Source organism: Protopterus annectens, chromosome 2.part0 (genome assembly GCF_019279795.1).
Source record: "Protopterus annectens isolate FY-2018-M chromosome 2.part0, PAN1.0, whole genome shotgun sequence".
NCBI lineage: Eukaryota > Metazoa > Chordata > Ceratodontiformes > Protopteridae > Protopterus > Protopterus annectens.
The window spans coordinates 203,995,092-204,021,226 of NC_056728.1; the positions used below are offsets into that span (position 1 = coordinate 203,995,092).

The window sequence follows — 26,135 nt, forward strand, 5'->3', positions numbered from 1 at the left end:
CAGAGGAGTACCAACCAAAGACATTCTAGAGGCTGTTAGCTGGAGTTCTCTCCACACTTTTACAAAGCATTATAATTTGCCTCTCTACACTCAGTCCAGGGCAGGTTTTGCCACTGCAGTTCTTCAGGGCCTTATAGTCGCACCTAATGCTGTTTAGCTCCAGCCACCCAACCATAGCTTTGAGATTCTACCCAAATGTAATGACTGCAACAGTGAAACACTTAAGAGCATAGTACAGTTGTGTACACTTAACCATAAATGTAGATGTTCGAGTGTATTCACTGTTGCAGTCCAGGTTACCCTCCCTCCATCCCTATTTTCCTTCTGGAGGTTATCTTTCCTTCTCTATCTTCCACAACCTATGTGATATATTTGCTTGTAGATGAAGGTAAAGTTTATATTGATGCATGTATTTATAAATATTTTTGCTACCTTTTTGACATCTGGGGCAAGAAAAACTGATGTAATGGCATCGGCTGCATGTTCTATGCCCCTGACAACCTGACATCATGGAAGAAGTGACAGCATCCAACACAGAAATCCCAAGACTCTGGTATTCAGGCCTGCTGAGGGCTATCTGCAGTCAGATAACCCAAATGTGATGACTGCAGCAGTGAATACATTTATGGTAAGTGTATACAACTGTACTTTTTCAGCTGAGGCCCGGGGAGAAATGCTCCAGACTCATGTCTGTTACATGGGAGGAAATGAGCACTTGGATGAAACCCACACAGATGCAGGGAGGACATGCAGACTTCAAGGCACCCCATCCGAGAATCGAACCAGAGAACCTCTTGCTGTGAGGTAACAATGCTACAGCTGTACCACTGTGCCATCCACTTGTGTTGCAGTTAAATTTGTTACCTCAGACCAAGAGGGAAGGGTAAGCGTTAATGTTAATAGAAGCACCTTTCTTGATGTACCTACAATAGTGGCAACCACATTTCTTTTTGGTGCAGTAACTTAACTATGATTTGTTTCCAACATGTGTAGTACTGCAGGTGCTTTTATACATGCATTTTGGACTATATCCCAGCTTACCAAATTCAGGATCGTCCTTAAGTAACAAGTCCCAGTTCTTAAAACTTTATTTAGAATGCCATGGGAGTCAGTGGAATGATGTAAAAAAACATCAAATGAGAAAAATTTTTACTGGATCTCTTGACCCCTTCTAATGTGGGTTTTCTCAAAATCTGTGCATATACTGACTGTTGTTCTCCAGTACAAATTCAGATATCTTAAGTTTAACTGGGTAGCTTCTTGAACAGGTTAGTCAAAATACTGAACTGGGTCAAAAAATTCTTGTAATGAGACTGGACAGCAATATAAATTGTCCTTTAATGTTACTTCTCTTTTGTCCATAAACATATGCACTATTGAAATGAGCTAACTATTGGAAGACTTGGGATATCCTATTCTCATGTTGCAGTATTCATTGCATATTGGTCTTCTCTTGCTAGCCGAATGTCTGGCCAGTATACAAAAGTTTTCAGCCGTAATATGGTGCGTGGAACTTCTAATATGGCTAGTTCAACATGGGCCATAAAAGTGACATCTGCACACACCAGCCATCAGAACATCTCAGCCGCCAGTTGAACGTCGGGTCTTCCTGCCGTCCCAGCTGTCTGATGTCAAGAAAATCCGATAAGTGCCCCGTTGGGAACCTTTCAGTCATTGTAATTTAATGTCTGTTCATGTCATCCAGAAAGGGCAAGTGTAAGTTGTGGCCATCAGATACCCCATAATGATGCCCATGATCAGTGTCTCTTCTCTTTAGGACGGTCACATGACCACAAGGCCTGCTCAGTTTGTCAGTGTGTTTGTACCCAAAACCTTGTGCAGCAGTCTGCATGTGCTCAATCTTTTAGAGAATCAACTACTTAAGCAACTAGCCTTGGGTATGGAGGGTCCCATTGACATACATACTGAACCACCTGAGAAGGTGGCCAAGTCTTCTAGATCTACCTTTGCCACTGTGCCTCCTGTGTCCAACCTTCAGCATGTGACCGGCCCTGTTAGAGGATTCGAGATCCGCCTCTTCGGATTTAGCAGGTACTTCATGTAAGCCACACAATCCTGCGTGAAGGACACATTCATTGAGGCTTTACCAATGTCTGTCTTCAGCGGGGGGGGGGGGGGGTAATGATTACGGTACATCCTACAGATCCCTCCAATTCTTTACAGTTGCCTGATTACAGGCCTTCCTCCCTTCAAACGCCTGCTAGGCTTCTAAAAAGAGAAGAAAAAAGGTACCTAATCTCTCCCCTTTCTGAAAGCATGCCTCATTGGCAGGCCTTCAACCAAAGTTTGTTCAGTGCCTTAAAGCCTTCCACCACAGGGACTTCTACAATGCCCCCTCCTGCTCTGAGCCCTAGGATTCTAACTTCTGATCCAACCATTAGGGAAGAAGAGGATTTCTGATATTCCTACACCTTTCGAACTTCCTTCTTCCTTGGGGTATGGCTCCCCAGAGGCAGAATACATCGACCCTGACTCCCCAGCTGAGGATTTGACCTTTGGCAAAACCATTACCAAGATGAGAGCATTTTAAGGAGGAGCCCTCTGATATGACTGAGGTCCTAGAAAGATATGATCTCATTTAGATGGGATTCCCCAACACCTACTGCTGTACCTCCATTTCTATCTGCCTTCCTGGGTGCCTTCTCTGCATCCTTGAATCCTGACTCTCAACCTCCTGCTCCATGCAGGCCTCATAGATTTTATAAAGTTGCTGAATCTGCCAAGTATCTAGTAATATGTCCTCCAGCAGACCCAGCTACAATTTCCATTTCCACAGATGAGGTATCTAAACTTCTGCCCACCACCACAATCCTCCCTGCTGAAAGATGGCAAAACCCTGGAACATCTGGGTAAGAAAATCTGCACTACTGATACTGTGGTCTTCAGGGATACAAATTACCAGACACACATGGCTAAATATGCCTCATCTTTCCAGGAGAAAACCACCAAGGAATTGACTGATGTACTTCAAAAGCTTCACGGTCTCCCCTTCTGGCTGTCACCTCCCAGATTACCAGGCACTCTGTAAAATGCTGTTGTCGTGCTGCTGAGGGCTCAGCTAGGTCAGCAGCATCAGCATCTGCCCTAAGAAAGTACTCCTGGTTATGCCTTCAGCCCCTACCAGATGATTTTAAGGCAAAGCTCATTGATGCCCATCTAGACAACACAGCCAAAGTGGCTGATTTATTTAAGTCACTACAGCAAAAGGAAGGGATATGCAGGATTTAAAACACCTTGCTAGTCTTCCCTTTCCAAAAGTTCCAAAGGACATTATCCAGCTAAAACTCAGTTTATTAGAAAACATTCTCTCCCTGCTGCACCCTCTAAGTCTAGAACTTCCAGGAATCAACCCCAAACTGCTACAGCTTCCCCCTCTTCAATTCAGAGGCCGCCCTTTCAGGACAGTGCAGGTAGTATTTGACCACCTACCATCTCTGAAACCTCCACCCCCCTCCCTGTCTCCCCCTGTCACTGTCTTTCTCACTGTCTTCATGTGTGGACTAACATCACAACAGACAAATGGGTCCTTTCAATCATTCAAAATGGCTACTTTATGACCCGCTTTATGCCCCCAAAGTGCAAAGGGTGTACCACAACCCCCAAAACAATAGCTACACCTTTTGCAGCCAGTACTAAGAACCCTGCTGCAAGGCACCATCAAAACAGTGGTACTGGCTGCAAAAGGGAGAGGTTTCTACTCTAGGCTTTTCTTTTTTCCAAGAAAAGACCGTCCTTGGAGACCAATCCTGGATCTCTGTTTTCAACCTTTTCCTTCATGTTCCTACGTTCAGGATGTTGACCTTGCCAACTTTTTTCCACTCCTGCTTCCCCAAGGATTCATGACTACCTTAGACATAAAGAATGCGTATCCTCACATCCCAATCAAGCCCAGCTTCAGGAAATATCTTGGGTTTTCTGTAGGCCCTTCTCACTTTCAATTCTCTGCCTTACTCTTTGGGCTCTCCACTGCACCCAGGGTATTCACCAAATATCTGCCTCCAGTTATTGCCTTATGCAGAACAAAAGGAATCCAGATATTTTCCTATCTGGTCATCCTGCTCATACAGGTACAGGCAAGGAGACCCTCCAGCAATGCATTCTTCTTTCCACTTCCTCCTACAGTCCCTAGGTTTTCAGATCAACTTCCCAAAATCCCAGCTGGAACCTTCTCAAGACATTGTTTTCCTGCACTGCAGGATTCACACAGACATCATGAAAGCCTTCCTTCCCCAACAAAAGGTGGAAAGCTTGACAGGACACTTACTGCTGGTCCTTCAGTTAACAGAAATGACAGCAAGGCAGTACCTCAGGTTTCTGGGCTACATGGCAGCCAGTATCCACATGTTACCATTAGCAAGACTTCATATGAGAAAGTTGCAGTGGTACCCAATGTCAATTTGGAACCAGCACACTCACCCTTTGGGAGTACCCCTCCTGCTCTGCTTCAAACTAGAAATCCACTGGTAGGTGAAGAAAGAGAACCTCAACCCAGGTCTTCCCTCCATCCACCCCAACCCAAACAGCTTATGCACACAGATGCCTCAGACTTGGGCTGGGGAGCAACTCTGGTCCATCTGAAAGTGCAGGGACTTAGGCCAGAGCCGCAGAAAAAAGAGCACATCAGTGTCTGGGAAATGAGGGCAATTCTCCTGCCCCTTCAGGCCTTCCAAACCTACCTACAAAAGGGACCTCTAAAGATCTTTACAGACACTACCACAGTGCTGTGATATCTCAAAAAACAGAGGAGGACCAAATCTTACCTTTTTTGCAGATTAGCTCTCCTACTGTGGGAACTAGCCACCTCCCAGGGAGTTTCCTTGCAGGCGGTCTGCATTCCTTCTCTACAGAATTCCTAGGCAGACTCTGTCAGCAGATCTATCATGAACAGCCACGAATGGATGCTGCACGGATGTTTTCCTGGACCTGGTCCACCATTGGGATGCACCACAAATTAAACTTGTTTGCCTCCTCCATAAACAGGCAACTTCCTTGATTCTGCACCAGGCTTCCACACACAGGCAGTGGCAACAGATGCCTTTTCAGTCTCTTGGAAGGGGAAATTTTTGGATGCCCCCCCCCCCTTCTCACTTGTACAGAAGGTCCTGCTGAAGATTCAGCAGGACCGTCTGAAAATCTTGGTGACTCCTTTTTGGCCAAGACTGCTTTGGTTCCCCCTAATATTACAACTATCCAAGGGCAATCACCACAAGTTATCCCTGAGTGAACTTTATCACACAGCACAAGGATCCCAATCCACCCACAGTTGCTGCACCTCACCCTGTGGCAGAAAGGATTCTGATCCCCTTCAGACAACTTTACAATGTGGACATGCTCACTGTCCTGCAGGAGACCAGGAAACCAAATCTGAGAAAATCTTACCTTTCTAAGTGGAAGAGATTTTATGGTGCCTCAAGACAGTTGGACTCGCTTGCTAGAAGACCCCTCTAACTTCTCTTACCTGTGTCAACTTCTGCAGACAGGATTGGCCTACTCTTCCATTAAAGCCCACTTGTCTGCCATTTCAGGATGCCTTCCTCTGGATCCCTGTTGGTGTCCAGACTACCAGCTAAATTATTCCTTAAAGGGGTTCTTCACCTGAGACCCCCCCAGGAAGCTATCCCCACCCCCATGGTATCTCAGTTATGTTTTGGAAAATCTTACTCTGGCCCCTTTTGAGCCAGCAGACAGCTTCCCTAAAACAGTGTACATGGAAAACTGTTACTCGCGGCCTTTACCTCAACCAGAAGAGTCTCAGCTACAAGCCCTCATGGCTATTCCACCTTTCATGGTATTCCACACTGACAGGGTTACTCTTAGGACCAACCATTCCTTCATGCCCAAGGTGGTGAATGATCTTTGCTTAAATCAAGCCATCCACATGTCTACCTTCTTCCATAATCCACAGGGGGACAGTGAGAGGAGTACTCCATTCCCTGAATGTGCACAGACAACTCAGATTTTACCTGCAGAAACAAAACCAAATCCATCAGACAGGTTGAACAGCTCTTTGTCTTCTTCCATCCCATGGCCCTGGGGAAGGCAGTTGCCAAAAAATTTCACCCTGGATTTCCAAGGCTATCACCTTCTGCTACCAATTCCACAGGAAATCCCTGCAGGGTACTGTTAAAGCACACTCCATCAGGACTATGGCCTCCTCTGGAGTCTTCTTCATAGGTTTCTTCATAGGTTTGGACACCTCTACCATTCCTGAAGCAGCCTCTTGGTCATCATTGCACACCTTCACCAAACACTACAAGTTAGACCATATTTCCAGAGGCAGGGCAGGATTTGCCAGGGCTATCCTTAATGGATTCCTGGAGACAGCCTCTAGACCTCCACCCACTTCCTCGCAGTGAGCTTTGGCACTCACCCATATGTGATGAATACTGCAACAGGAGAATAAAAGGGCCTAGAATACTTGTGTAAAATCTTACCATAACCATAGATGTCCTTCTCTTCCATGTTGCAGTATTCCTTCCCACCAACCTACCCGTCTTTATTATGCAGCATTTTCCTTTCTGGATGGCACAGGACTGGTTCTGACTGAGGCTTACAGTTCTGAGGGCTGGTGCGTGCAGACATCACTTTTATGGCCCACATTGAACTAGCCATGTCAGACGTCCCACGCTCCGTACTATGACTGAAAACTTTTGTATACTGGCTGGACTTTTGTATAGCATGAGGAGAAGGACCCATATGTGATGAATACACAACTTTTTTTCTGTACAAATTTTATTCAAAACAGCCTGTAATCAAATTTTTGCATAAAATGTCTAAAAAGTTAATTTTCAAGTAAACCGTGTTGAAAGAAAACTCTCAAATCTACTGAGACATGTGGTCACAGAACTCCAGTAACTATACAACATGCTTCCAACTGTTATAACATTGATGGCACAGGACTGGTTCTGACTGAGGCTTACAGTTCTGAGGGCTGGTGCATGCAGACATCACTGGTCAAATGTTTGTTGTACTGTGTATTGCAGTTCACCAACAGAAAACAGACAATGGATTATTGACTTGTCATACCTTTTTATCAGCCAAACATTTTGCGATTGAGCTTTCAGGCTGATGAGAGCCCTTAATTTTATACTGTGCTTAAATATTCAGTTGTACCTAGAAAGTGAAGTAAATAATTTATTTCTAATTGGTGCAAAAAAAGAAAAGTTTTGGTTGGGAGAATATGCAGCTTAGTTTTAGTATGACTTTCCACTTTGGGCACAACCGTGTGAATGGACTTTGAGCAAGCATTCCATTTTTGCTAGCTGTGCAGCTTTCTTTTTCACAAAATGAAATGCAGTGATTTATTAAAGTCTCCCAACTGTTACCTTCTCTACTAAATGAACACCAACTGTAATGTAACATTTAAAACTTTGATTTATAGCAGGTTAAGACCTGGCGGTCTGCACTTTCAAACTCGCACAGTTTCTCTCTCACTGGAGACAGACTGGGTGGGGTTGGGAGAGAGATGAGATGGGGGTGAGAGAGAGAGGTGTGTGCGCATGGGAGGAGGTTGGGGGAGGAGTGCACCCCTACACACAGGCCAGTCCGTCTCTGGTGTATAAAGTCATACTAAATATCTAAGCTGCACATATTTTTCACGCTAGCATTTTTAAAGCTTTTTCCTGGAAAAAGCTAGTCATATAAAACATATTGAAGTCTACAATAATTTGAATTTTATTTGGTCAGCTTAATGTTTAGATTATTATTTTCTATGTTTATTGTAAAGACTGGTCCCTATTCCTGTGGTATCCTGCCACATTTGATGGTGACTCTGCTTAACAAGCCAGATTACTGTCCCATTCACAGAATTTCTTTTGACATCCATTTGGAGGAATAACCCAGTGCTTGGTGGAGATGACTTACCATTTTTGGAAATCTGGATATGTCAGATGTCTGCCTGTAACCTTCATAGTATGTACAACAGCAGTGATCCTACATGTAAAGCATATGCAGTTACTTCCTCAATGTATTTTATTCTTGTTTGTGGTAGTTGGGTAATGCGTTAGCATGTGCTTTATTCTTTTAAAATTGTGTGGCTGAATGTATTGTGAAGTCATGTTGAAGGTGTTTGTTTTTTTTTTAGTATGTTCCTTTTTTTCTTAACCTTTTTCCTCCTTTCCTTTAGCTTTGTCTCCACCATCAGATTTGCATTTGGAATCAAATCCTGAAACTGGATCACTGAGGGCCTCTTGGGCAAAATCCAACACTCCAGGTAAAAGGGAGTTTGCATAGTGTACTTAACATTTTCTTTCCTTTCTAATCAAGATAACAGTTTTTAGTTTGCCTTCATTAAGATGACTGACTTTTATTCTGTTCAGATGCATTGCTGAACTGCTACTGTAAGAAGTAGCATTTCTGAAGCTGTAGCACCTTTAAGCCAAAGGTGATGCAGATTCAGGTATTTGTAAGCAGATGTATGACAAATGTTTTCAAGTGAATTCTATAGTGGAAATACTTTCCCATCATAAAAATAACATAGCAAAAGCTGCAATGAATTTTTTTTATTTAGGTTTACTTTCTTTTTCCAGGTGTCACTGGTTATAGGGCAACGTGCGCTCCAGTAAATGACCTTTTGGGAAATACCTTGGAAGAGTTTGTTGATGCAAGTCAGATCTCCTGCATTTTTGAGAATGTTGGTCCTGGAGAGTACAATGTCAGTGTATATACCGTCAAGGATGAAATAGAAAGCCTTCCAGTCTCCAAAACTATCATAAATGGTTAGTAATTTGATAAAAGCGCATGGATTAAGCATAGTGTTGTAGTAGTGTTAAATACAGCAATCTGTCTAAAGTGTATTAGTATACTGTGTTTGTTGGGTAACAGAATTGGTAAAATTCCATTCAGGACAGTGTACGTGGAACAAACATGAACATATATAAAGTTAAGACTTGGATCTGCAGTAGAGAAATGAGAATTAATGAACAGCTGAGCTGTCCATATACACTGCTGAGTTGTAATGTCAGGGCTGAGGATTATTAATGTATTGTACTGATGGAGTAGTTAGACAACCCCTGTAAAATAGGGTGAAGGTACTCTACGTACCTGTCAGAAAGTAACTGAGAAAAATTCCAAACAAATGTGTGGATCAGAAGAGCATGATCTGTGTACCCAAACATTTGTAGTTTTTTTAGGACTGATTAATTTACGAAGCCAGCTTCATTATTGGAGGGATAGTCTTGACTATGGCCCAAGTGACAGGAGTTTGGTTTCAGAAATGCTACCATAAAGTTAAGACTGGGATCTGCAGTAGAGTAATGAGAATTAATGAACAGCTGAGCTGAGTACTTTGTTGAATGGGGTAGAGAAAATGCCCATAATCTGTTTTGAGAGCAGAGTGTGACGCAGGATAAATAACCACAGTCCATTGGAGGGCAGTACTGACTAGGCATCCAGAGGGTAGTTTTCAGTCCACCAAGCCACCATCCGGTGGTAGCCAAACTTAAAGTGCACTCACAATATGTGCCCCGGTGGTGATGTGGGTAACTTGCCCTACAACCCAGAGACTGGGTATTAGGCTATTTCAGTGTCATGGCTGTCTGAATTGCACCCACTCTAGAGCGATCATGTCTTTGTGGCAAATGGAACTACCCACCACAAAGAAACAAATGAACTGCACTTAAGCTAGGGGAAGATTTTATGGAGACTGTGCATGGGAGCAAAAAACATGGAAGAAAAATGATTGGTGCCATGATTGTAGTATTGGCCTGCTGCACTTAGAGTGTGAGTCATTTAGGTGGATTCTTAGCTGCATAGCCACTTAAAGGAAAACTCCTGGTTTGACCACAGTTTCACTTAACCGCGAGTCTTTTCCTTTCCATGTAAACTCGTCCCAGCCATCAGCAGTTACCAGAGCACACACAGAAGTTAGTCATTTCTACATTCCTGCCTTTCCCTAGTTTAGATCCCCCATTTTTTGGTATCACATCCTTCCAGGTGGAGTTGATCTCCACTTTCCTGACATACCTTCGACACAATCAAATCAGTAGTCCCCTCTCATGCTGACCCTCCCACACTGTGACATTGATATTATGTAGCCATGCCCACTTATCAGTTAAAAGCAAAATTTGTGAAACTCTGTTCCATCCACTGTTTCCATCTGGAGTTAAAACAGCATTGGATCAAGTAATTTCTCCAGCAAGACAGTAGGCAAAGTCCATCAGGAACATACAGAATTTGCTATAATTGTTTCGGTAAGTTGATTTAAAGGGGCACCATCTCGTTTTTAAATCCTGCTTCTTGACTCTGACCGAGGTGTATATATATATATATATATATATATATATATATATATATATATATATATATATATTCACACTGACTTCATTAATTAACATCTCATTTTTTGACATACTGCACGTGCCATCCACAGTTCCACCCATAGCATCATCTTTCTCTAAATTCCTGTTAAATCCTTTTTCCGGTCTTTGTGTTCCCTATAGCTCTGCTTCTTGGTTTCGAACAATATCCTGATGACTACCAGATTTTTCCCGCCCTAGAATGTCTTTGAGCAATTTGAAATAAGACTACTGTTTTTCCCTAATTAGTAGTGTAGTTCACAAGTATTATTCAGTGAAATCGTTATGGTAACTTAACTTTTAATCTCATTCTAATACAGTACCAGAAATTGAAGTAATCGGTGTTTTTTCCTTTAGTGTCTGATAATTTACTGAACTGGTTGGAGGGCTGCACTTCAGTAATATGTTCACAACTGTGTTGGCATCCAGAAAAAAAAAAGTTTTGATTTAAACTTCTGTAGTAATGGCTTGAGTACTGTTGAATATCTGTACCAACTTGCCATTGCAATCCCTTCCTGGTTGCTTCTGACAGTGCTTGCAAATAAGCCCAATCTAAGCAAAGGAAGATAACCATTTCAGCATAAAAAGAAATCCTGAAGTCATTTTGTTTTCTTGACTACCATGCTTCTAAGGTGTTAATACTGGTCACTGATGAAGTGGTAATAACGCCCCTCCAACACACACACAGTTTGTTCAAACTGCATAATTTCAGATAAAGTAAATTTCAGTAGTGGCAGCCATTAAAATGTAAAAGATGAAGTTTCTTTCAGTGAAAATTTTATGTTTTATTGACTGTCATGCTGACATGCAGTGGCAAAGCACTTTTTATGATGTGAAGGATGCAGTACCTGCAGTCCTATTTCTCCATCTGTTCAGACTTCCTTTATTTAATGTAAAGTAAATTTAAGCAGTGACAACTACACATTTTTGCCATTTTATTAGATTCATCTCATTCTATGGAGATTGGGTTCAAAAGCTGCATTTTATGTCAAACTTTCGGCATACAACGCCAAAACATGAAGAAGCGGATAATGGAAAAAGAAACCTGATTTAGTGGCACACACATACACAGGTTATGTATCTGTTGTATTTTTAAAAGTGTTGCAAAGGTCATCGTATTGGCGAATGAACTGCATCACTTTTTAAAATTCAGTCGATACCCAGTAATTTGAAAAGTTGTACAGACGTTTCTGCATATATCAAAAAAAATAATTACATTATTTTCCACTTGCACTTGTAGAGTTTTTCTATGTTATACAAACATAGCTAAATAAATGATAAACCGATATAGTTTGTTTCGCTGTGTGAAAACGGTAAGTTGTGTTTATGAGAATCGGTAGTGCAGGATTGTGTTGCTGATCTTATCACTGCTTTGTTTTGGTGTTGCTTCTGCTCTTGTATTGGGGTACAGAATTTCATTTTAAGAGTGATTTGCTGCCAATATGAACAACCTAATCTAGTTTTCACTTTGACTCAGTCCTTAAAAAGTAACTAGAATTGTCTGAAGTCCTACTTCATTAAGATGAGTGCATGTATATTGTCTTAAGTACACATGTCATCTTTACGTATTCTGTTGCAGTTTTTATTGCCTATTTTTTGTGTGTTATTGTACTGCACATTATTGAAAGTAAGCTTGACTAAAAGGTCAGTCTGTCCATCACTGGGGAAAATTTGTTCTTCCATTTATACATATTGGAGAAGCAGTTAATGAAAACTTCTGCAGTTTGACTCAAGTATTGCACCTGGATTAACAGAATTGGTTTAAAAGCTTGGATGTAACTGGCAAAGCAGTTTAGAGAACTATTGTTTGCTGCCAATTATGGATCTTTTCTGATATTTGTTTTGAAAGCAATTTGTTTGCAAGAGTAAATATCCCTTAATGTTGGCAGTATAATTTGTTTGCACAGTCTTGCTTTAATCATCATCATTATCTTCTTTCAGCTTTTCCCAGTTAGGGGTAGCCACAGCGGATCATCTGTCAGCTCATGATTGGCAGTGGAGGTTTACGGTGTCGAGTTGCCAGCCCGGCACCCAACCTTCTATAGAAGGCGCACACTCACACCTAGGGCCAATTTAGAGTGTCCAATCCACCTACTGCATATCTCTGGAATGTGTGAGGAAACAGGAGCACCCGGAGGAAACCCACGCGACCACAGGGAGGACATGCAGACTCTGCGCAGAAGGCACCCCAGCTGAGAATCGAACCGGAGAACCTCTTGCTGTGAGGCAGCAGCGCTAACTGCTGCACCACCGTGGCTGCTCTAGCCTATAGATTATATTAATATTTACAAATCACATAGTATTATTTACAAGATTCTATCTGGCTGGACTGGCAGCCTTTCAGTTTTTTCACAGGACGGTTCTGGAGAAACCTGCTCTGGCTTTGGAAAAGGTATTGATTGAGTAATGTCTAGTGAAAGTGAATGGAAGACCAAATATTGGCTTCTAAGATGGATTCTGAGTCAAGACCTTTTGAAAAAATGCTCCTGAAGAGAAAACAGCTCAGACAGAATAAGTTTTGACTTGCCCATAGTAGGGACATCGAAAAGAAATGAGGGTAACCTACCTCAAATAGTTTGTTTAGAAACTGAGATCTACCTCCCCCACCCCACCAATAAAGAAATAAATAGTTGGTCAGACTAAGATTTTTGTCTTGTATAGGAAGAATCTAAATTGCTTATCACCTTTATTTTTGGGATTGGAAAAAAATGCAGATGGATGGATAAGCTGACAGAGATAATTGAATAACTTTTGCCATAAAAGTAGGGCTAGTTTTAGTAGTTTCTAAATTGGAAAATGTTGCAGATATTTTAGTTACTGTAAGCAGATGTATTTAATTTAAAAAAAGTTTCAAAACTGTGTGACCCATATTCAAATCTTTAAATGTTTAAGATGAGAACATTGTGAAACAGATTTTTTCCTGTTAATAAAAATAATGCTGATGTACATTATTGCAGATGATGCTATATTTCAGCAGTTTTGGAAGGCACTATGTAACTTAACTGTCCAGTTAATGATAATTCTAATACTGTTGTATCTGACTGGACCAGATGTTTGTATACCCATTTACACCAGGATAAACTATTTCCCCTAAATGTGGACAAATACCCTTTCGTACCTTACATCTCCTTACTCTCCCTTTTTTCACTCACTTCCTTATTTCTATCAATTTATATCCCATGTCTTTACCTCTCTAAATTTACCATAAATATGCTTTTCTATCAGTTTGTACTGTGATTCCGGTTTGTATTATATTAACTTACTTTTCTCTATTGAATCATTGTAATATAACTTGTGTCTGTTCTTAACCAATGTTTTCATGATGTCCTTCAAGGATGCATCTGCAGTCATCACATATGGGTTGTCCTGCCTCAGGCAGCCCTTCGGTCGGCCGGATTCCAAAGTCTGGGTCCGGCGTCGGCTGATGTCGCCCTTTCCCCGACGTCAGAGCGTCTGGGGTATAAAAGCATCAGCTGACACCATCTTCCTCAGTCTTTCTTGCCGCGGTGCCCGAAGCAGAAGCAGTTCGCAAGTGCCGGTCGGCCAGCTCCTGTAATTCAGCTATCCGAAGACTTCAAAAGCTAAGTACCCCGTTGGGGACTCTTTCTTGCCTCAGCCGATGTCAGATAAAGTTAATTGTTTAACTTGTGGGAAACAAATACCTCATAAGGATTTCCACTCTTACTGTCTTCCCTGCTTAGGCCCAGACCACAACGTCTCGGCTTGTACAGCCTGCGCTTCCTTCAACCGACGCACTCTTAGACGTCGGTCGGAGTTCGCAGAAGAGTTTTTTGGGGCTAGTTTTTCATATAAAATGCCGTCGGAAACCCCGACTTCACATTTACCTAGGAAACGGAAAGACAAGGACCGACACACGCGGCCCGCGGTTTCGGCTGAAACCGCGGCTAGGCCTACCGCGAGTGTATCTGTCTCGGCTGATACAGAGTCCTTGGATCTTCCGAACCATGAAACAGTACAACCGACACCATTCCATTAGACAAAGCTACACCAGCACGTGGTGCAGCCAGGCCTCCTGCATCCATGTCCATTAAGGCCTTCACCAGGGCTAAAGCTGCTAAACACACTAAAACCATGCCTCCCAGGGTTATTCCTCAGGGACCCTCTTCTAGTTCACAGATTCTAACCTTAGCAGAGGACCTTATCTCTTTAATCAGGGGCTCTTAGCCCCATCCGGACAGGGGCTCCCAACCTCCTCTAGACAAAAGGCCCAGGGTAGATCCCCCTGATCCCCTTTCCTCTGAGGAGGCCTCTGATGGCTCGGATCACTCGGGCTTCCAGGAGGAGGCTTATTCGGCCTACGAGGATTCGGATGCAGAGGAATCTATTCCCTCAGCCTCCCCTCCTGAAGAGCTTTCCTTTGGGGAGACCCTTCATTCTATGAGAGAGCATTTCAAAGGGCAGGGCCAGGAATATTCTGACTCAAGGAAAAGACTAAGAACTTTTCTTCATTTACCTCTGCATAGACCTTTGGCTATTCCTCCTGTTTTAAATGTCATTGATGATGTGTATTCTGATTCTAGTATGACCCCTGATACTCTACCTCCGGCCCCTGTTAAGCCCGATGGGTATTACAGGGTCCCGGATACACACAATTTTCTTTACAAGGCCCACTCTGCTGATCCTGAAACTATTTCACAGGGCCCTAAAGGGGTTGCAGCTGTTACTACTAGGAACCCACTCCCCTCTGCAAAGGAGTCCAGGGCATTAAAGAGATGGGGTAAAAAAGTGTATACTTCTGCCACTCTTGCTATGAGGGCATTAAATTGTCAATTTCATATGATGCAGTACCAAGAGTATTTGTTGGAAGAAATGCATAAGAAACTGTCTTCTACTGAACCCCTTGACCGTAAATCCCTTCAGGATCTGGTACATAAATCCCAGCAGGTTAGCAACCATTTTTTGCAGTGTGGTTATGATGCATTGGAAGCTTCATGTAGGTCAGCAATGACAGGTGTTGTCATACGTAGGCATGGTTGGCTGAAGGAACAATCTCTGCCAGACCATGTTAAAGCTAAGCTTTTGGATGCTCCATTGGAAAAGCAAAAGTTATTTGGCTCCACTGCTCAAGAAGTCCTAAAGAAATTTGAGGAAAAGGCAAAATCTGTACAAACACTTAAGGATTTTCTTCAAGTTCAACCGCCTCGATTCAGTAGAAATTGGCCTTCCAAGAATTGGTCCTTTCTGGACACAGAAAGGTTTCAAAGGGGCAGGAACAGGCATGCCAGAGGTAGAGGGCAAGCTAGGGGCTCCTACAGAGGCCGTCAATGGCAACCTCCAATCCAGACAGGCAGTTCAGGACCTGCAACTGCTGCACAAGGACAAACTCAATGACTTTGCTTTGATTCCGCCAACCAGGGCTCAATTAGAAGCACCTTTGGGCGGAAAGCTTTCTTTATTCTCAAAAAATTGGCACAACATTACAAGAGACAAATGGACACTCCAAATAGACAATGGATACAGGTTCCATTTCCACACATTGCCAAAAAGAAAAGGCATGCCAGGTCTGCCACCAAATCAAAGGGCAGTGGCTTTGAAACAAATCTCAAACTTACTACAAATGAAAGCCATAGAAAAGGTTCCTCTTTCAGAACAAGGCCAAGGATTTTATTCCAGACTATTCCTTGTTCCAAGAAAAGAACATCAATGGAGACCAATTCTCGACTTGTCCGCACTGAATACTTATTTCATTGTGCCAAAATTCAAAATGCTGACTCTACAGCAACTCCTTCCCATGCTGGGCAAGGGGTCTTGGCTGGTGACTCTAGACCTCAAGGAGGCATACCTGCATGTCCCTATCAGACAAAGTTGCAGAAGACACCTCAGATTTCTTGCAGGGTCAGAGCATTATCAATTCTCAGCATTGCCCTTTGGCTCATCTACTGCGCCCAGAGTATTCACGAAATTCCTGGCATCAGTAATAGCACACTGCAGACTTCAGGGGATTCAAATATACCCATATGTGGACGACTGCCTTATACAAGCGGACAGCCAACAAACTTTGGTAAAGGACTTAAATTATGCCATCAATCTTCTGCAGGCCTTGGGATATACAGTCAACATGCACAAATCAAGACTTGTTCCATCCCAAAGAATAACCTTTCTGGGTGTGGATCTAGATACAACCACCCAAATGGCTTATCTCACAGAAGAAAAACAGACAGCTACCGGATTACTTCAAAAATCTGACAAGACAAACTCAGCTGACTGCAAGGAAAATCCTGCAGGCCCTGGGTTACATGGCATCCTGTATTCTTTTGATTCCACAAGCAAGGCTACATATGAGAAAGCTACAGTGGTACCTAAGGAGTTTATGGACTCGGCACAGTCACAGTTTAGAAACTTTAATCCCACTCATTCCGTGCCTTCAAAAGGCATTTCTGTGGTGGGCTCAGGCCAGCCAGTCCAACAAGGGACTGCCCTTCACAAAGCCAAAAACCTCCCAAACTGTAAACGGATGCTTCAGACCTAGGTTGGGGAGCACACATGGAGGGCAGAGGTATCCAAGGGCAGTGGTCACGAAAGGAGCTACGCATGCACATAAATCAAAAAGAAATGCTAGCAGTGATGCATGCAATGGAGGCCTTCAAACCTTTTCTGCATAGAGGCCACCTACTAATAAGGACAGACAACACCACAGTCATGTGGTACATAAACAAGCAAGGAGGTACCCATTCCTATCCTCTTTGCAGACTGGCAATGAATCTATGGGAACTTTCCTTGAAACTCAATATACAGCTACAAGCTCAGTTTGTGCCAGGGAAAAAGAATACACTGGCGGACAGCTTAAGCAGAAATATCATGGAGGCGCACGAATGGATGCTGCACCCAGACATCTTCCTACAGATAACACAATTTTGGGGGAGGTCGGACATAGATCTATTTGCATCCCTCCACAATCATCAATTGAAGAAATTCTGCACAAGGACATACCATCCACAAGCGTGGAAAGTGGACGCTCTCTCTCTCAGCTGCAGAAGTCTAACAGTGTGTGCATTTCCACCTATTCCATTAATGACCAAGGTGTTACTGAAGATCAGGACAGAGCAGCCAAAAGTGATTCTGATAGCTCCGGATTGGCCAGGGCAGCACTGGTACCCACTGCTAAGGAGCATGTCGTGTACGAAACCATGGCCTCTGCCTCTGGCCACTTCTACTGACACAGCACAGATACAAAACTCTACATTCCAACCTGAAAACCTTGCAACTAACAGCCTGGAGAATACCTTGACTCCTCCTCAGGATAAGCTATCCCAGACAGTGAAGGATATCATTATGGAAGCTCGCTGCCCTTCCACAAGAAAGGCATATTCAGCAAAATGGAAAAGATTTCTCATTTGGAACACCACAAAAGGCCTAGATGCGACAGTGATGAGCATGGCACATATCCTGGAATATTTGGCAGAAATGTTCCACAATGGTCTGTCTTACTCTTCTATTAAAATTCATGCTTCAGCAATTTCAGCAGAGTACAATACTGATCCACCTGTCTTCTCTCATCCTCTCCTAAGACAGTTTCTAAGAGGAATCAAAAACATCAAGCCCCCTCAGAAACCACCTCTACCTGCTTGGGACCTTAACTTCGTGTTGGAAAAACTAACACTGCCTCCATTTGAACCAGCAGCTTCTGCAGATCTACAGTACCTTTCATGGGAGACTGCTTTCCTTCTGGCCATAACCTCAGCAAGAAGTTTTGGAGTTGCAGGCCCTGATGGCAGTACAGCCATTTATTATTTTTCATCAGGACAGAGTTTCATTGAGAACTAATCCCACATTTATGCCAAAGGTGGTATCCAGGGTTTCATTAAATCAAGCCATTCACCTGCCTACCTTCCCAAATCCACAGAACAAAGGGGAGAAACTGCTGCACACCCTGGGCATTCACAGACAGTTGCGCTGCTACTAGGACAGAACTAAAGGTTTCAGAAAAACTGACCAGCTGTTGGTAGCATATGCTGCTGGTACTCAAGGAAAAGTAATTTCCAAGCAGACTATTTCAAAATGGATAGGAAATTGCATTCGCTTTTGTTACTCCTTTCATGGAAAGACTGTACCAGCTAACATTAGACCTCATTCTAGGAGAGCCACAGCCACCTCCACAGCCTTCTTAAGAGGGGTGGCTACCAAGGACATTTTAGAAGCTGCCACATGGAGCTCCGTGCATACATTTGCCAAGCATTACAATTTACCTTTATATTCCAGATCCAGAGCAGGCTTTGCTACGGTTGTCCTGCAAGGTATCTTAGCTACACCATCCTTTTCTTAGTTCCTCCACCCCCAGATTGGCTATGGTATTCTACCCATATGTGATGACTGCAGATGCATCCTTGAAGGACATAGTACAGTTTTGTACCTACCATAAATGTAGATGTCCAATAGGTATGCATCTGCAGTCAGGTTTACCCTCCCTCCTTCCCCTCTGTGGTATTTCTTGGGTGCTTACCACTCTATTAGCTAGCTGGGGGGATCTATTGTGGTGTATTTGTTTTTATTTACATATATATTTTTTGCAAATGTTTGGATTTTATTGCATTTCTCCAAATTTAGCCTTCCTTAGAGGGCACCTGGCATCTGGGGCAAGAAAAACAGAGGAAGATGGCGTCGGCTGACGCTTTTATACCCCAGACGCTCTGACGTCTGGGAAAGGGCGACATCAGCCGACGCCGGACCCAGACTTTGGAATCCGGCCGACCGAAGGGCTGCCTGAGGCAGAGGACAACCCATATGTGATGTCTGCAGATGCATACCTATCTGACATCTACATTTATGGTAGGTACAAAACTGTACTTTGTCTAATTTGATATAATCTAAACTGTATTTGTTTTTGTATTTTTTAAGTACTGCACAATTATTCTTAAAATGTTTTTTTTTTATTTTTACATTAACAGAGTTAGTCTGGGTTCTTAGAAGCCCTTTTTCAGCAGAGACCCGAGGAGAAAAGGTCCCAAAAAGTTTAAATAGTAAGAACAAAGATAAACACAGGTCACATTTTAAGTATACATACTTCTGAAGTAATTACATAACATGCAATAAAGGAATATATAGAATGCATAGAAATACAATACATGTATAGACATTTTCATGTAGTATGGCAAGAAACTAAGCAGAAATATGGTAAGACTAAGGTCAATACATTGCTGAACCAGGGTACTAGGCATATGAAGTAAGTAAATATACAGTTAAAGTTGTGTGAACTTTGCAAGTTAATAAATAAATTAAAGAACAGTAATAAGGGATTATGGGAATGGAGTGTAACATGAGCTAACTAGTATAGAGTACGACGGAAAAAAATGCGTAGGTAGTAGTGAGAGAGTTAGGTTATCCCTGAATGTTTCTTGGGTATTGGTTTAGAGCATGAACATATCCAACTTGATAGGAAAAAAAGATTTAAGCTGTTTCCTGAAGGCATTTTTGTCTTTCAGTAGTCTTTAAGGGCTAAAGGGAGTGCGTTACAATTTTTTTGTAACCTAACTGAGTGCCAAAGTATTGTAAGATGAGTGCATGTATATTGTCTAAGTACACGTGTCATCTTTATGTATTCTGTTGCAGTTTTTATTGCCTATTTTTTATGTATTATTGTACTGTACATTATTGAAAGTAAGCTCGACTAAAAAGTCAGTCTGTCCATCACTGGGGAAAATGTGTTCTTCCATTATACATATTTGAGAAGCAGTTACTGAAAACTTCTACAGTTTGACTCAAAGTATTGCACCTGAATGGTTGAGTATAAGGTGTCAGAGAATTTGCAAGGGATGGGCAGGATTTAGAATTATTTAGAATATTGTGGGCTGTAAGGAGTTGGGATTGAGGCAGTAAGTTGGAAAACTCCGGTCAGTGTAAAGCCTTTAGTGAGAGGCAGTGATGGGATTTGTAAGGTTAATTTGCAGCAAATCTGGCTACTTTTGTTATATGTGGTTTCTAGTTTGGATATTGGGTTACTCTGTAGATGGGTAAGAATAGGTAAAGCAATAGAGTAGGGATGGTAGAAGCAGGGATTGGGGAAGGGATAAGCCTTGGTTACACAGGGAAGAAAGTTTTTCTGACGGTAAAGCAGACCTAGTTTTTAGTGTTTTTTTATTGAGCTATGAATGTTGATGGTTGATTTTAAGTTAATAGTAAATTATTTCTCCAAGGAGTTTTGTTTGGATGTTAACAGAAATTTTAGTTCCATTAAGGGATGTTACGGAAAAGTTCTGTTTTGCATGTTCCAGATTTTTAGGTAGGAAAAAGTAGCTTAGTTTTGCTCGCATTTAGCAGGAGTTGGTTGGATCGTAGCCAGTTTTCAACTGAGTGGAATGAGTTTTGTTTAAGGGATTGAAGGTTTTCTATGTTGTCAGCAGAGTTGATGATGGAGTCATCAGCATACTGAATAAGATTGGATTGGGGCAGGATGAGAAAAGGTCATTTGTAAAAACATTGATGAGGAGAAGGCCCAATATTGATCCTTGTGGGACCCCTGTCCTAACTGCTAGAAAGGGGGAGTAGGAAGAGTTTAATCTAACAGCCTGGTGTCTTTTAGTGAGGTAATTACAGAACCAGGAGGTGGTGGAGTTTGTGAAGCCGAGGTTGGAGACTTTATGGTGAAGTATGGTATGAGATACGATATTGAATGCTTTCAACAGGTTCAGAAAGAGGGCTGATGCTATTTTGCTATCATCCCTGACTTGAGCAGTGCTATTAATAAAGGATACAAGAGCGGTAGCTGTGCTGTGTGGGGTGGAAGCCATGTTGAGTTGGTGTGAGTAGGTTTTTTTGTAGCAGATGATTAAGTACTTGCTTATGGATACACTTCTCCAGTATTTTGGAGAGAGGGGACAGTATGACAATTGGTCTGAAATTGGTTGGCTCGGTGGAGTTTCCTCCTTTATGAAGAGGTACTACAAAAAATTTCTTCCAAATGTCAGGGACTTGGCCTTCTTTTATGGATCTATTAATCAGGATAGATAAGGGGTAAGCTAGAGATGTAGCTGCATGTTTAAGGAATAATGGAGGAAGGTTATCAGCTGAGGGTGAACCAGGTTTTAGTTGAGAGCAACTTGATATAAGAGGTGGGAACAGATGAGAGTGAGGGTGAGAGAGGTGACTCAGGTGGATGAAGATGTAGGAGGATTGAGAGGTGCAGGTGGAGAAGTTACAGTTACATTTTCAGTGGTTTCAATGAAGAACTTAATAAAGAGGGTTGCTATTTCCAGAGGAGCCTTGGCAAAATAAGGTGTGGGGTGGGGTAGGAGTACCTGGCGAGAGAAGTTTATTGATAGAGTTCCAGAATTTTTAGGATTACAGTTGAGATTAAGTGAGGATTGGTAATGGTTCTTTTTATCAAGATTGATTTGTTTCTTAGCTTTGTTTCTAAGTTCCCTGTAAGAGATAAGGTTGGAAGAGGTGGTATTGCCTTTCCAAATTTTCCAAGCTTTATCTCTGGTCTTAGTGTAAGGGTAGTTTTAATGAGCCATGGGGCATATCTGAATTTGATGCGGGTTTTCCTAGTGGGGGCAAGGGAGTTGAGGATGGATAGAAAAGTGGTGTTGAAATGTAGGACTGCTTCATTGAGAGTGAGATTAGAAAGGACCAGTTTCTAGTAGAGGAGGTGATTTAGTGAGTCAGGAGAATAGCTAGATAGATCACAGGTCACCTTATATTGTTGTGCTTTATGCAGGTGTTCAGAGTTTCTTTGAACTAGTAAAGGTAGGTGGTCACCTAATGTGTCTAGTAGAGTGGTTGGATTATGGTAATGTTGGGGGTGAGATACTAGTATCCAGTCTAAGTGAACCAGTAGAGGAAAATTTATGAAGGTGGGTAGGGGAAGAGATGAGCTGTGTGAACCCATACAGGTTGAGAGAAGTTGAAGGTGATTCTTTATTGATCTGCAGCCAGTCAATATTGACATCCCCTAGTATGATGGTTTCATAAGGGATAGGTTCATAGGTTCATACTAGGCTATCTGCCCGAGGGCATTTACAAGCCTAGCCCATAGTTTTGTGGCTTACGCCACCCCTTTAGTATGGGGAACTATACCCATTATTTTGCTGTGCCTCTGTCGAGCAGTGACACTGAGGTAATCCCTGGGGTATATCTGCGATCTCCCATCCATTGGTCAAGATTTCTCTTGAACAAGGCCAGCGAGGTGCTCTGCCTCACATATACCGGGATTTTGTTCCACAGCATAGGGAGTCTTTGGGTGATGAATCTATCCCTCCAGCACGTCCTATTAATAGCCGTGTCGAGGTTTAAGTCTCCTGCCCTTGTGGCTCTGACAGATCTAGATTTTTTGAGGTGAAGCATATTCATCAAATCTGGGTTTGACATGGCCTTGTATGTCAGGCAAAGGTCACCTCTGAGCAAGCGGTATGAGACTGAATAGAGCTGGAGTTCTTTCAGTCGGGCAGCATAAGACATATTTTTGAGACCCTTTATCCTTTTGGTGAGGAACTTTTGGGGCCTTTCAAGCTGCAGCAGGTGTCTGGTCAGATACATTCCAAATGGGGCATTGTACTCAATCATAGGTCTAATGAGTGATGAGTACAGGGGGACGATGACCTCCCTTGATCTAAATGTGAATCCCTTCATGATCAGGTGGGCGATATAGAAGGTTTTCCTAACTACTTTAGCAACATGAGTGTCAAACGAAAGGCTACTGTCAACTTGGGTCCCCAGATCCCTGATGACTTTTTCTGTGCTCAGTGGATTGCCACGTATATGGTAGCTAGGGGTAACCTTGTTTTTCCCGAAGGGTATGACTATGCATTTTTTGGCGTTTAACTTCAGGCCATGGCTCTGGCACCAGTTATCCATTTCTGTGAGGCCCTTCTGGAGGATATCTGTGTCAGATGTGTTTTCGACTATAGCGTCCAGTTTGCAGTCATCTGCAAACTTTGTCAGCCATAACCCTCCTGTGTTTGCTTGTACTTCAGAAAAGTAGATGCCGAACAAGAGTGGACCCAGGACTGAGCCCTGTGGGACACCACTTGTGACAGGCTTTGAGTCTGACATGGCTCCAGCAACTCTGACCCTGTGGGTTCTGTCACTTAGCCAGTTTGCAACCCATCTTGTGATGTATGGGTTTACATTCAAGCTGATGAGTTTTTCGATGATACCTGAGTGGGGTATTGTGTCGAAGGCCTTTGCCAGGTCGAGGTAGGCTGTATGGACTGCCTTTCCCTCATCAATGGCCTTGGTGACTGTCTCGAAAATATCAACCAAGTTTAAGAGGCAGGATCTGCCTTTGACAAAGCCAAACTGGGTTGGATCCAAAGTCTGCAAGTTCCCTATGTCTTTATTTATGAGTTCCATTATGATCCTCTCCATGGCTTTGCAGATAAGGCTTGTCAAGCTAATTGGGGCGGTAATTTCCAGGGTCTGTGGAGGCACCGCCCTTATGAAGTGGGACCACAGTCGCCGTGCGCCACTCCTTGGGTACGTATCCTGAGGTGAGGCTAAGATTAAACAGCTGTCCTAACTGTGGGTTTAATTCCTCGTTGAGTTCATGAAGCACACAGCCAGGGACACCATCCGGTCCCATGGATGCTGTGTTTTTTGCCTTAGTGAGGGCAGTTCTCACCTGGGCGTTGGAGATGTTTGGGGGGCTACAATCCTCTGGAATAGATATCTCTCCTTTTGGGGGGGAGAAGTTTGCACTGAACCTGTCAGCCAGTATGTTAGCAATGTGTGTAGGTTCAGTAATTTTCACATCATTTTGAACTAATTCTGAGCATATCTGGGAGTTTCCTCCTAGGTTTCTAACATAGCTAAAGAAGGCCTTATGATTGTCTTTAGAGTCAAAATTTGCCTTGGATGATTTTATGAGAGCTCTTAGTTTTTTACTTATAATGATCAAAGGTGTCTTACCTTTCAAGGATTTTGCTCTCTTGTAGTAGCTTCCTCCTTTTGTTGTAGAGCTTGTTTATGGCTGGGGTCCACCAGACTGGACGCTTGCCTTTGGTACAGAGAGTCTTAGTTTTGTTTGGGATTGCCTGATCCATGCAGTCCTGTAGGTGCTGGTAGAAGGCATTTGTAAGTGATTCAGCGGTTTGAGTAATGTTTACCACTGGCTCAGGGGCCTTAAAGGAGACCACACTAGTTTTTAGAAGTGTGAAATCGGCTTTTGAGAAGTTTTTCAGCGAGATTAGTTTATGATCTGATCTCACCAGTGAGGGGTATACTTCCGGTGTTGAACATTTTGATCCCATGTTCGTGATGATGAGATCAAGTATGTTTTCTCCTCTTGTGGGGATGGTGACTAGTTGTTCCATGGCATTTGAGTTTATGAACTCCAGGAATCTTTGGGTTAGAGTGTTTGGGCTTGAGTAGTGTTCCCAGTCTATATTAGGGTAGTTGAAGTCACCTAGTATGATGGTGTTTGGAGATACATTTATCCCTCCAATGTTTTCAGGAAGGCCATGTGAGGTTCCTGAGTTTGAGAGGGTGGCCTGTAACATGCTACAAATTGCAGAGCAGTCTTGCCTATGGTTAATTGCACCTGGATGGTCTCCGATGCATCGTCGTTGCCACCAACCTTGAGGTGTGGGTGTCCTTTATGAATATGGACACCCCTCCTTTCTTGGTGTTCGGATTTTGGGGCGGAGCATGATATGAGGTGAAACCTGTTAGTGCTGGGGTGCTCTCAGGAGCCTTGAACCAGGTTTCTGTCACAGCACAGACATCGATGTTCTCCATATTGAGAAGGGCCTCGAGTGCGTGCATCTTGAGAGTGAGACTTCTGGCATTGAGCAGCATTACCCTTAGTTTTTTCCTTTTTGGTGTTCTAGGGTGGTAGGTTTAGAATTTGAGCCTTGCCTAAAAAGGCACTATGGGGTGGCAAGAGCCTTTGCCAATATCCAGAAGCCCAGGGGTGACAGGTGCAAGCCGTCCCTTGCGAAGCAGCGTGGCTTGTCCAGCATGTCATCCCAGGCAGACAGACATTGGATCCCCTTTGAATGACACCAGAATTTAAGCCAATTATTAAAGCTGATCATCTTATCACTGTATTGTGGCATCATTCTAGGTGAAGGTAGGATACTGCTCAAGGTCAGGGTCATACCTGCCTGGGCTACATAATCGGAGAGCTCCTCGATGTCCCTTTTCATGTAGTCCAAGGAGGTACGTCTCAGGTCGTTGACACCAGCGTGGACAATGACTGAGTTGTACTTGTACCTGCTGTTGAGAGACCTGAGTGCTTGCGTTATGTGGCGGATTCTAGCGCCCGACAGGCAGCTTACTGTGACCTTCTCCTTACTCAGTCTGGTGAGCGGGACGTCAGTGTGTCTGACTATGGAATCACCAATGACAAGTGTGTCTGGCATTTTGTTTGGCCTTAAGGGCTGTGACTGTTTGACACTCTGAGTACTATACATTTGGAGTCTGAGCTGCTAGATGATCTTGAAGTGCTTCATCTGTGAAGATTTGGATAATTTGGGGGGTGTATACACAGGCAATAGTTAATTAATTTTTAGAAATTGTCCGCTTTTGTTAAAGCTTATTGTCTCGCAATTGTAGAATTTACTCCATTTGAGGAGCACACTGGCTTCCTAATGGAACTGTTATCCATTTACATGACATTGATCATAATCTGTTAGTATTACTTGACTGTGATCCATAGTAGAGATTCTAAAACACCAAAAGCCTCTTGTATCACCTAATGTGAGGAGCAGTGCCATACATTCCAGTTACTTAGGTATTCAAACTCCAAAGTTGCTCTATCTCAGAGAAGAGAGAACCCTAGTATGTTCCAGTCTTAAGGTTTTATTGTACAATCCCCAAAACTGCACATTAGAGATTGACATTTAATGTTTGCTGTTGTACTGA

General features: G+C 42.9%; 1 protein-coding gene across 1 annotated transcript in view; it reads left to right on the top strand.

Moving 5' to 3' along the window:
* Nucleotides 1-26,135, top strand: part of FN1 (fibronectin 1) — a gene marked incomplete in the record, with an annotated part of 4,425,379 nt that overhangs the window by 2,386,071 nt on the left and 2,013,173 nt on the right. Inside the window, 2 exon segments of the mRNA XM_044060668.1 lie at nt 8,147-8,233; nt 8,550-8,738. Of these exon segments, the coding sequence (XP_043916603.1) occupies nt 8,147-8,233; nt 8,550-8,738 (276 nt within the window).